Source organism: Stegostoma tigrinum, chromosome 19 (genome assembly GCF_030684315.1).
Source record: "Stegostoma tigrinum isolate sSteTig4 chromosome 19, sSteTig4.hap1, whole genome shotgun sequence".
In the NCBI taxonomy this organism is placed as follows: Eukaryota; Metazoa; Chordata; class Chondrichthyes; order Orectolobiformes; family Stegostomatidae; genus Stegostoma; species Stegostoma tigrinum.
In genome coordinates, this window is record NC_081372.1 from 51,439,101 (window position 1) to 51,450,433 (window position 11,333).

The following is an 11,333-nucleotide window of genomic DNA, read 5'->3' on the forward strand; positions in this document are numbered from 1 at the left end:
AACTAAGATTGCTTCAAGGGTTTTAATGTAAAAAGGGAAAGGTATCCTGGAAGGGAGAACCAGATATCAAGAGACTGAAATAGACAGTAAAAGCTTTCTGGAAAGTCATTGTGTTTTTAGTGCTTATTACAAAGCTATGATTTAGCACTGGCATCAATCTCCTCCTTCCCTTTTTGGATCCTTTCCCTGTCCAGAAGCAATTCATTATATCTTGCCCCTCCCATCCCACACCCAGCTGACATCCTTCCCAAACTGGGGAAGAACCCAACTCCTTTTTGTTTAAATGAAAACAACAAATGCCAACTGAGGGAAATTGTGCCATCAAAAAGGAATAACTCAGAGTAACAACAAAACATCACTGCAGGGGAAAAGAATGCACCTGAGCTCCTGTGGACCCCCCAATCCCGAGAGAGAGTAGAATCTGCCGATGCTGGAGTCTCAGATAACAAGGTGTGGAGCTGGATGAACACTGCACGCCAGGCAGTTTCAGAGGAGCAGGAAAGCTGACATTTTGTGTCTGGACCCTTCTTCAGAAATGGGGGAGGGGAAGGGGGATCTGAAATAAAGAGAGAGAGAGTGGGAGGTGATGATAGACGTTAGCTAGAGGAGCAGATAGGTGGAGAGAAGACAGACAGGCTAAGGAAGTGGTGATGAACACAGTACAGGTGAGTGTAGGTAGGAAGATAGGTGGGGATTTCTCAGTGAGGTGGGATGTGCAGATGTGTGGGAGAAAAGCCGGACAGTTCAAGGAAGCAGGGACGAGATGGTCTGATCGTGGGATGAGGTCGTGAGTGGGGAGATTTTGAAGCTTGTAAAGTCCACATTGAGGCCATTGGGCTGCCGGGTTCCCAGGGAATATGAGGTGCTGTTCCTCCAGCCTTTGGGTGGCATCTTTGTGGTACAGGAGGAGGCCCAGGATGGATATGTCGTCCAAGGAGTGGGAGGGGCAGTTGAAGTGGCTTGCGACTGGGAGGTGTTGCCATTTGTCACAGAGTGAGCGTAGGCGCTCCACAAAACGGTCTCCAAGCCTCCCATTGGTCTTTCCAATGTACAAGAGACCACATCCGGAATAGTGGATACAACATACCACATTAGCAGATGTGCAGGTGAACATCTGTTTAAGGCAGAAGTTTTTCTTGGGGCCTGGGAAAGAGGTAAGGGGGGAGGTGCAGGGGCAGGCATAGAACTTCCTGCGGCCGCAGGGAAAGGTGCCAGTGGTGGTGGGGCTAGTCGGGAATTTGGAGCGGACAAGGGAGTCACGGAGAGAGTGGTCCCTCTGGAAGGCAGATAAGGCTGGGGAGGGAAATAAATCCTTGGTAGTGTGGTCAGATTGCAGGTGGCGGAAGTGTCGGAGAATGTTGCGTGAATCCGGAGTTTGATGGGGTGATACGAGAGGCCTCCTTTCCATCTACATCAAGGACTTGAAACAGCAAAACAAGTGAAAAACAACACACATCAAGGGCCAGAACTCAACACTTTTTAATCAGCTTGTCTTTTTAATCAGCTTGTGCAGCTACGTTATTACACGTGTATGGGGAGTGTGACTTCAACCTGAGCCTTTGGGGCAGAGTTCAGTGCACTACCATCAGTGCTCAGCTCTTTATATCATCAGTCAACCTGTTTATAAAGATCATGGCACAACTCTGGAGCAGTTGAAATTGCACCTGGGAGTCTTGGCTCAGAGAATGGGACATAACCGCTGTGCCACATCGTATCTTCATTTTTATGAACCTTCAACAAATCATCCCTTTATGCTGGATCATCTTTGCTGAAGTAAATCAACACCAAATCAATCAACGTTTAGAACATTTAAAAAGAATAGGGAGGGGGGGAAAAGAGGAGGGGGTGTAGCACTACTAATCAGAGAGGGTATCACAGCTACAGAAGCTTCCATTGTCGAGGAAGATCTGCCTACCGAGTCAGTATGGGTGGAAATTGGGAACAGCAAGGGAGTAGTCACCTCGTTAGGGGTTTACTACAGGCCCCCCAATAGCAGCAGGGAGATTGAAGAAAGCATAGGTCGGCAGATTTTGGAAAAGTGTGGACGCAGTAGGGTTGTTGTAATGGGTGACTTAAACTTTCCTAATATTGATTGGAACCTCCTTCGAGCAGAAGATTTGAATGGAGCTGTTTTTGTAAGGTGTGTTCAGGAGGGTTTCCTAACGCAGTACGTTGACAGGCCGATGAGGGGAGAGGCCATTCTAGACTTGGTGCTCGGAAACAAGCCGGGGCAGGTATCAGATCTTGTGGTGGGAGAGCATTTTGGTGATAGTGACCATAACTGCCTCACATTCTACGCAGCTATGGAGAAGGAGAGGATTAGGCAAAATGGGAGGATATTTAATTGGGGAAGAGGAAACTATGACGCGATTAGACATGAGTTAGGAAGCATGGACTGGGAGCAATTGTTCCATGGTAAGGGAACTATAGACATGTGGAGACTGTATAAGGAACAGTTGTTGCGAGTGATGAGTAAATATGTCCCTCTGAGACAGGCAAGAAGGGGTAAGATAAAGGAACCTTGGATGACGAGAGCGGTGGAACTTCTTGTGAAAAGGAAGAAGGTAGCTTACATAAGGTGGAGGAAGCTAGGGTCAAGTTCAGCTAGAGAGGATTACACGCAGGCAAGGAAGGAGCTCAAAAATGGTCTGAGGAGAGCCAGGAGGGGTCACGAGAAAGGCTTGGCAGAACGAATTAGGGAAAACACAAAGGCATTTTACACTTATGTGAGGAATAAGAGAATGGTCAAAGAAAGAGTAGGGCCGATCAGGGATAGCACAGGGAACTTGTGTGTGGAGTCTGAGGAGGTAGGGTAAGCCCTAAATGAGTTTTTTGCTTCTGTCTTTACTAAAGAAACGAACTTTGTAGTGAATGAAACCTTTGAAGAGCAGGTGTGCATGCTGGAATGGATAGAGATAGAGGAAGCTGATGTGCTGAAAATTTTGTCAAACATTAAGATTAACAAGTCGCCAGGCCCAGACCCGATTTGTCCTCGGCTGCTTTGGGAAGCGAGAAATGCAATTGCTTCGCCACTTGCGAAGATCTTTGCATCCTTGCTCTCCACTGGAGTCGTACCTGAGGACTGGAGAGAGGCAAATGTAATTCCTCTCTTCAAGAAAGGAAATAGGGAAATCCCCAGCAATTACAGACCAGTAAGTCTCACGTCTGTCGTCTGCAAGGTTTTAGAAAGGATTCTGGGGGATAGGATTTATGACCATCTGGAAGAGCATGGCTTGATCAAATTCAGTCAACACAGCTTTGTGAGGGGCAGGTCATGCCTCACAAACCTTATCGAGTTCTTTGAGGATGTGACTAGAAAAGTTGATGAGGGTTGAGCTGTGGATGTGGTGTATATGGACTTCAGTAAGGCATTTGATAAGGTTCTCCATGGTAGGCTCATTCAGAAGGTCAGGAGGAATGGGATACAGGGGATCTTAGCTGCTTGGATACAGAATTGGCTGGCCAACAGAAGACAGCGAGTGGTAGTAGAAGGAAAATATTCTGCCTGGAAGTCAGTGGTGCGTGGGGTTCCACAGGGCTCTGTCCTTGGGCCTGTACTGTTTGTAATTTTTATTAATGACTTGGATGAGGGCATTGAAGGATGGGTCAGCAGGTTTGCAGACGACACAAAGGTCGGAGGTGTCGTTGACAGTATAGAGGGCTGTTGTAGGCTGCAGCGGGACATTGACAGGATGCAGAGATGGGCTGAAAGGTGGCAGATGGAGGTCAACCTGGATAAATGCGAGGTGATACATTTTGGAAGGTCGAATTTGAAAGCTGAGTACAGGATTAAGGATAGGATTCTTGGGAGTGTGGAGGAACAGAGGGATCTTGGTGTGCAGATGCATAGATCCCTTAAAATGGCCACCCAAGTGGACAGGGTTGTTAAGAAAGCATATGGTGTTTTGGCTTTCATTAACAGGGGGATTGAGTTTAAGAGTCGTGAGATCTTGTTGCAGCTCTATAAAACTTTGGTTAGACCGCACTTGGAATACTGCATCCAGTTCTGGTCGCCCTATTATAGGAAAGATGTGGATGCTTTGGAGAGGGTTCAGAGGAGGTTTACCAGGATGCTGCCTGGACTGGAGGGCTTATCTTATGAAGAGAGGTTGACTGAGCTCGGTCTCTTTTCATTGGAGAAAAGGAGGAGGAGAGGGGACCTAATTGAGCTATACAAGATAATGAGAGGCATAGATAGAGTTGATAGCCAGAGACTATTTCCCAGGGCAGAAATGGCTAGCATAGTATTAAGCTGGTTGGAGGAAAGTATAAAGGGGATGTCAGAGGCGGGTTCTTTACACAGAGAGTTGTGAGAGCATGGAATGCGTTGCCAGCAGCAGTTGTGGAAGCAAGGTCATTGGGGTCATTTAAGAGACTGCTGGACATGCATATGGTCACAGAAATTTGAGGGTGCATACATGAGGGTCAATGGTCGGCACAACATTGTGGGCTGAAGGGCCAGTTCTGTGCTGTACTGTTCTATGTTCTATGTTCTATGTTCTATAAAATAAAAGTTACAGTACTTCCAAGCAAGGACAGAATGACAGTAACAAATTAGAAGGAAAAGGCAAGAGGAAGAAGCTAATCAAAACAGATGTAGAAGAGGGTATAATGTACCCAAACCTCTACTCTCCCCAAATGTCTTGAGAGTGTTGATGGACACTCTCAAGCTTGCAGTCGGTAACTATGACCAACATCACTGCCCATTCGCTCTATATATTGATGTCTACTTTGGCCAGACTGAAAAACAGTTCTACGAAGAGGCCCACCAACCTAAAGAACCCAGGTCTTTCATTTACAGAAGCTACTGCTTTGATGTAGTGGACAATGAAGAAGCATGACATACTGGGGTAATGCAGCAACAGACAATAGGGGAGGGCAGGAAAGAGGGAGGATAATTATGCACTCCTAACCCCCACAGTGCTACCCTCTCTATAAATGTCTGTAGTGTTGTGGTGGACAACAACTTTTTCCTCTCAGGACACTGGGCACACCTATAACTGCAGGATCTGTGACGTCCTCCTTGGCCTGCTGTCGGCACGTATTGATGGTGACAGTGGCCAGAACCAGGAGAGACCAACAAATAGGTTCTTCAGTTTGAAGAACCCAGCTGTTATCCACCTTTTATTCACTGGCACTGATATCTCTGTTTCCAATTCATAAGCAATTTACATGCTGAGCCCATTAAGGGCAATGAAAGTTAAGCAGCCAACATAAAAGCCACGTACAAAGTAGAAAACTCAGTGAACATCAACAGCTCTGAAAACAATTCTGGACCTGCTCGCTTCAACCTTTTAAGAGATATATTTTCTAACTCTGGCAGAATTAGCTGAACCTGAAGCAAAATTGGATCATTGTGCAATTAACAGGATATTATCTGGTGGAATTTTGTCTTATGATTGATTTTCATATTAAATTTAAAAGTGACATACTCCAGTCCCAAACAAAAAACATAAATTGAAACTAAAACATTTACATAGGTATGAGTCTCGAACTGGCTCAAGGTGGTTGAAAAGTATAATATAATGCAATACTGGTAAATAAAAGTTGGGAATTATTTATGGAAACAATTCAACACATCAAACAAAAATTAATCTAATTGGAAATCAATACCTCAATAAGAAAGATCTATCTGTGATTTATTTGGGAAGTTAAAATTGGATTAAATCAAAAGCTATTTATAATGTTGTAAACAATCATGGTAAACCTGAAATTGTGAGTATGTCATTAACCAGCAAATGATGTCAAAAATTGCATTCAAGATAACAGATAGTGTCTGATTATAAAGTAACAAAGGAAATGTAAACAAACTGTGTATGTTTTTACAGGCTAATAACTTGGGCAAAGAAATCAAGAGGAATATATGCAAGTTTGCTGCTGCCATAAAATGAGAAGAGGGAGAAAGTGGTGAGGTACACAAAGTTGCTACCAAGTGATGTAGACAGGTTAAGTGATTGAGCAACATGGTGGCAGACGGAGTATAGTTTGGGGAAATGTGAGATTTATCACTTTGAATTGACTCAGATACAAATTTGCGAATGCTTGGCTGGAACATGAGCTTGCACCAATTTTCGAGAAGAATATCTTGTGCAACCAATGAGGGGTAAAAATTATTTTAGAGCATTGTGCATTATGCCAAGCTTAATTAGTAATCTCATGGTGAAATATCCCTGAAAATGTTTTGTAATTCAAGTGAATTCCAGCTTAAATTATTGTCATCTTTGTATTGCCAATACATCATTGAATAGCAGAGTAGATTTGATGGGCTATATAATCTACTATGATTATATTTTTGCACTCATCATTTAACATATACCTTGTGGATAAAAGGCTACATTTCTGCTGTTGTGCAAACAACTTTGTCATTGGAAGCATCAATCTTTATGGTGCGGTATGTATTATTACAATCGTTGTTTCGTGATTTCAAGAATGTGTTCCATGCTTTAAATTGTGTGAGGCAATTGCCATCTTATCTTTGCCTATAACAGTAAGGGTTGCACGGTGTCTCAGTGGTTAGCGCTGCTGCCTCACAGTGACGGGGAGCTGGGTTCAATTCCACTCTTGGCCAACTGTCTGTGTGGAGTTTGTACATTCTCCCTGTGTCTATGTGAGTTTCTTCTTGTTGCTCCAGTTCCTTCCCATAGTCCAAAGACATGCATGTTAGGCAGACTGACCATACTAAATTGCCCATGGTACCTTGGGAGTGTAGGCTAGATGAATTAGCCAAGGGAAATACAGGGTTACAAGGTTAGGACAGAGTGTGGGATGCACCTTGGAGGGTTGGTGTGGACTTGATGGACTGAACTGCCTGTTTCTACACTTTTGGGATTCTATCGTTAAACATAAAGGGGCAATGTTTTAATCATCACAATCGTTTGAGCGAACATTCACCAAAGCAGCTTGTTGTGCCATAAACTGAGCTGTGGCTCTGTTTGAAGCACTCTTATCTGTGCAAAGTTGTGGTTTCTATTCTAATACTAGAACTTGCTGATGAATGCCCTGTGTAACACGGAGGGAGTGCTGCTTCTCAGGTACTTTTTCTTTTGGATGGCAGCCACTGTCTGTGTATCCTCTAACATGATTCAAAAGAAGAGCAGCAGAGGCCAATATTAATACCTCACAACCTAAGATGAACGGGTTATCTCGTTATGTGGACTTGGCTGTGTGCAGGTTGGTAGCTATGGATCCTTCATGAAATGCTGAATACTTTAAAAATACTTCACTGTTTGTAACATGTTGCATATTCCTGTGGTCATGGAAGGCAGGCAGTATAAATGTCGATGGTTTCGATGCCAATATATAAAAGTGTTTTGAATGATATAATTGAACGTTGTCACCTGCTGAAAATAGAGAATAAAAATCTAGAGAATCCATGGCATTCTCCAAATGAAATGCAACAACAACTGGCCAGAAAAAACTTTGACATTAGATTTATTAGGAAATGGTTGCAAATAAACTGTGCAGCGTTCCATGCTGGTGGCAAAATGATTAAACATTTCATCCAAAGGAGATGGCTTCTTCCTCACAAAGAGAAAACTGTAGCAGCTATGAAGCTCTCTGCTATATATGTCACTTCAGTCCTGTCAAACAGATTTTGAATTATTTGCACTCGTCATGTGTATTTCAGATGCCTGACCAATTGGCTTCAGAAGGGCAACAACACACTGTTCATTATATTGTTGAATCATAATGGGTTCCTGAGGGATGTTGGTTATTCACTGGACGTTCTCCATCATCTTCATCCATTCTGTAGAGGGGGGAAGTATATGACTGTTTTAAATAGTCAACAGTAAACCAATATAATAGCACAAATAAATTTGTTTTAATTATTTGGACATACCATCAACATCAAGTTGACCATCATTGTTCTTGTCCAATTGTCTCATGATATCAGGAATTTCCTCCTCTGTAAAAAGCTTCCCACTATCCTTGATGACATTATGCAGCTCATCACGATCGATGAAACCATCAGCATTTCTAGAGCCAGTAACAAAAATATAAATGTCCCCAATCCAGTCAAGTTATCTGCCTTACCAAAATAGAAGTTGCGACATGAGAAAAGATCAGGTCCATCTCATTTCACTTTGTTTCCTGTCTGGAAATTTATATTATTTAATCTAATCAAGCATTCCATTTTAACCACTGGTCGAAGACAGATCAATATATCATGTGTGAACATCTCAGGAAACAGCTTCAGAGACCTGAGGTCAAAAGTCATCTGTTCAATCCAAGAATGCTACACTTCTCATACAATGTCTCAAATTACTCATGACCTGAAATGAATATTATGCCCTCTACTCTGAAAGCAATTACAAAGAATTTGTCAGTATAACCTTGTATCACATTCAACATTCCGTACTTTTCTTCAATTGCTATTATAATCTTGAATCACACTGCCTGTTTTCCTCCATGTTTGGTCATGTCATTTCTTTTTCTGAAAATCTTCTATTGATTTTTTCTACTTCTGTTCTCCATCACTTTGTACATGGATCTGGGTGTGACTGACAAGGACATCATTGCTGTCCATGCCTATTTGTTCTTGAACGGAGTTGCTTGTTCAGTAATTTCAGAATGAGGTACAAATCAGACACATTTCTCCTGGTCTGAAGACACATTCAGACCAGCGAGGTAAGGACAGCAAATTTTCTTCCATAAAGGACACAAAACTTTCACAAAAATCAGTGACAGTTGTCACAGTCATCACTGACATTAATGTTATGCCGCAGATTTATTGATTGAGTTTGCCATTTCACCAGCTGACAGGATGAGATTTGAAAGAATTTGGACTGTTTGGATGCTAGCCCAGTGACATTTCCATGATCTTCCAGTCTCCCTGAAGTGAAAACATGCTGTCTGCCAAAGTTGTCAAAACATCGATGAATTTTACATACGTCTTTGGATCACCCTTGATTCTTCTTTATTGAAGCAAAAATAGACTCAACTGTTCATCTTTTCCTGATGTGTATACTTAAGAATTTCTAGTCTCACCCTCGTAAATCCTTGAAGCACTACCTCTGGTGCCACTAATATCCTTTTTATGAAATGATGGAAAGTCTTATGTGTGTGACATACAATGCAGATGAAACAAATTTCAATACATGTTGGACAGTTGCTATTTTTGCGAGAAATGTTTCGAGCATCAAATAGTTCTATATTTCTACCTCACTTTAGATTTGAAGAAGTTATGTTGGACACAAACAAAAGCTCTGTTTTCCTGTCTCGAAAGATGGTGCTAAACTTACTGAGATTTTGTCCTATTATTTCAGATTACAAGCTTCTGAAATATTTTGTACGAAAGATGTATTTTTTTCTTAAAATGGCTTACTTACTTTAACTTAGAGGTAAAGTCAGCACAATCTCATCAGATCATAGGGCTGTTATTTTTCATTAGAAAGAGATGGGAGTGATGAGTGATGGTTAGTTTAACCTGAAGGTCACCGAGAGTCCTGAGTTCAGAGTTGAGATGGAGAGTTTCTCCTGGAAACATCAGCTGGTGCAGGAATTAAACCCACACTGTTGGCTTTAGTCTATACTGTAACCCAGCTGTCCAGGCAACTGAGCTAACGGATCCCGGCCCAATACTTAGCTTCAAGCATGTATGCTTTTCTGCTTGCTTTGCTAATCTTTGAGAAAGCTCTTTCATTTATCTCTGTGTACAATGGAGAAACTATTGTGTCAAAATGGAATTTCGACATAGCCATACTTCCACCAAATTATTCAAACATCAAACTCACATGTCACATGCACGAAAGCAATCTTCCATTTCTGCTTCGTATGTTCTTTTTGCCTCCTCTTTCGTCTGCCTCGCCATCTTCAACCAGAGCCCTTCATAGTCAATGTTGCCGCTTCCTAAGTTAAGAACACACTGAAACATGGGATCTGTCTATTTTTAATCATGAACTTTTGAGAATGAACTGATTTTGAAAAGATGAGAAATTACCAAAGTTTAAGCTGCATGTAAGTGCTTTTGAGAACTGGTGCAGTCTGAGATTTGACTGCCCTTTGTGAAATCCAAGACACCGATCACACGTGAAGTGGGGTAAACCGTTATGTGTTAGTAAGTGAAGATGTGAATTAATTTACATTTAGATTTTATTACCATGTATACGCACGAACAGAATTACAGGAGTACAGTGAAAAGTGTATAATGTTTCCACACATGGACCCATCTCAGGAACAAATATGCCAAGGTCCAAAAATACTTAGATATGAATGAATAAAAGAAAAAAAGTTAGAAAGCTAAGAATTACCTTCAGGTAACAAATAGAAAACTAAAGAAAGAAGTTAATAGTTAACATTGCCGTCCTTCTTAAATTAGTCTGGAAAGTAGAACAGCCATTTTACCTCCAGTACTTTCCTTTTCTGCTCCAGAAGGAATCGTTGAAGAATTAACATCACAAAGTAAAATTACACACAGCACAATTTGGAGTCTCCTGTATGTTGGAACGAGCAAACACACAGATTGGAAGACCATTTTGCTGAACACTTCAGCACAGCTCACAAGAATGTTCCTGTGCTTTCAGTGAGTGTTCATTTTAATACCTCACCCTGCCCTGAGGCTGACATTGACTTGGCCTGCTGCACTGTTCCAAGGAAGGTCAAGGTAACAAATTGTATTCTAATTTGTGATTAACCTCACTGCGAAGCCTCTTCCAGAGATGCTTAACCTGAAGAAGTTATCCTCTTCCCTCAGGACCAACCTCAGGGAATCTCTCTCCCACTGCAACTCTCTTGTCGTCCCCGGCTCCCTAACCTGTTCTTCCTCTCACCTATCCCCTCCTCCCTCCTCAAGCCGCACCTCCATTTCTCACCTACCAACCTCATCCCGCCTCCTTGACCTGTCTGTCCTCCCTGGGCTGACTATCTCCTCCCCACCTCCCCATCTATACTCTCCTCTCCACCTATCTTCTCCTCTATCCATCTTCGGTCCGCCTCCCCCTCTCTCCCTATTTATTTCACAACCCTCTCCCCATCTCCCTCTCTGTTGAATGGTCTGGGCCCGAAATGTCAACTTTTGTGCTCCTGAGATGCCGCTGGGCCTGATGTGTTCATCCAGTTTCACACTTTGTTATCTTGTATTCTAATTTGGCATTTTATAGCAGTATGGGCTCAAACATTTCATTCCATTTCCGTGTCCTCTATTTTGTTTCCTTTTCTTTCCATTTTAATTTTTGTTTAGCTAGCTGCACACCTGCTCTGGGCACATTTTTGTTTATTTGTTTATTTTCTTGCCCCATCTCAATTTCCTTTGGTCCCTGAAGACTGACTGTTCCGTCATCAGTTTTCCCTGTCTTTCATTGGGTCACAGATCTTCCGTTTGTCCGAAAGATAGC

The 11,333-nt window shown here is 42.4% G+C and overlaps 1 protein-coding gene across 1 annotated transcript; it reads right to left on the reverse strand.

The window, feature by feature from the left end:
* Positions 1–7,473: 7,473 nt before the first annotated feature.
* LOC125461309 (troponin C, skeletal muscle-like) lies at positions 7,474–10,508 on the reverse strand. The gene is made up of 4 exons (XM_048549924.2): positions 10,345–10,508; positions 9,735–9,849; positions 7,841–7,977; positions 7,474–7,747 (listed from the first exon to the last, which is right to left on the reverse strand). The coding sequence occupies exons 1-4, from the start codon at positions 10,472–10,474 to the stop codon at positions 7,716–7,718; spliced, it is 414 nt and encodes a 137-aa protein (XP_048405881.1). The 5' UTR covers positions 10,475–10,508; the 3' UTR covers positions 7,474–7,715.
* Positions 10,509–11,333: the final 825 nt, after the last annotated feature.

Bases quoted from the DNA above. Each gene is read 5' to 3' on its own strand.
- LOC125461309 (XM_048549924.2), bottom strand. From the start codon at position 10,474: ATGGTCTTCCAATCTGTGTGTTTGCTCGTTCCAACATACAGGAGACTC. The intron at 9,850-10,344 runs GTAAAATGGCTG...TTCTTAACTTAG, and splicing joins AGAAAAGGAAAGTACTGGAG to GAAGCGGCAACATTGACTAT. The intron at 7,978-9,734 runs GTGAGTTTGATG...TACTGGCTCTAG, and splicing joins TGCTTTCGTGCATGTGACAT to AAATGCTGATGGTTTCATCG.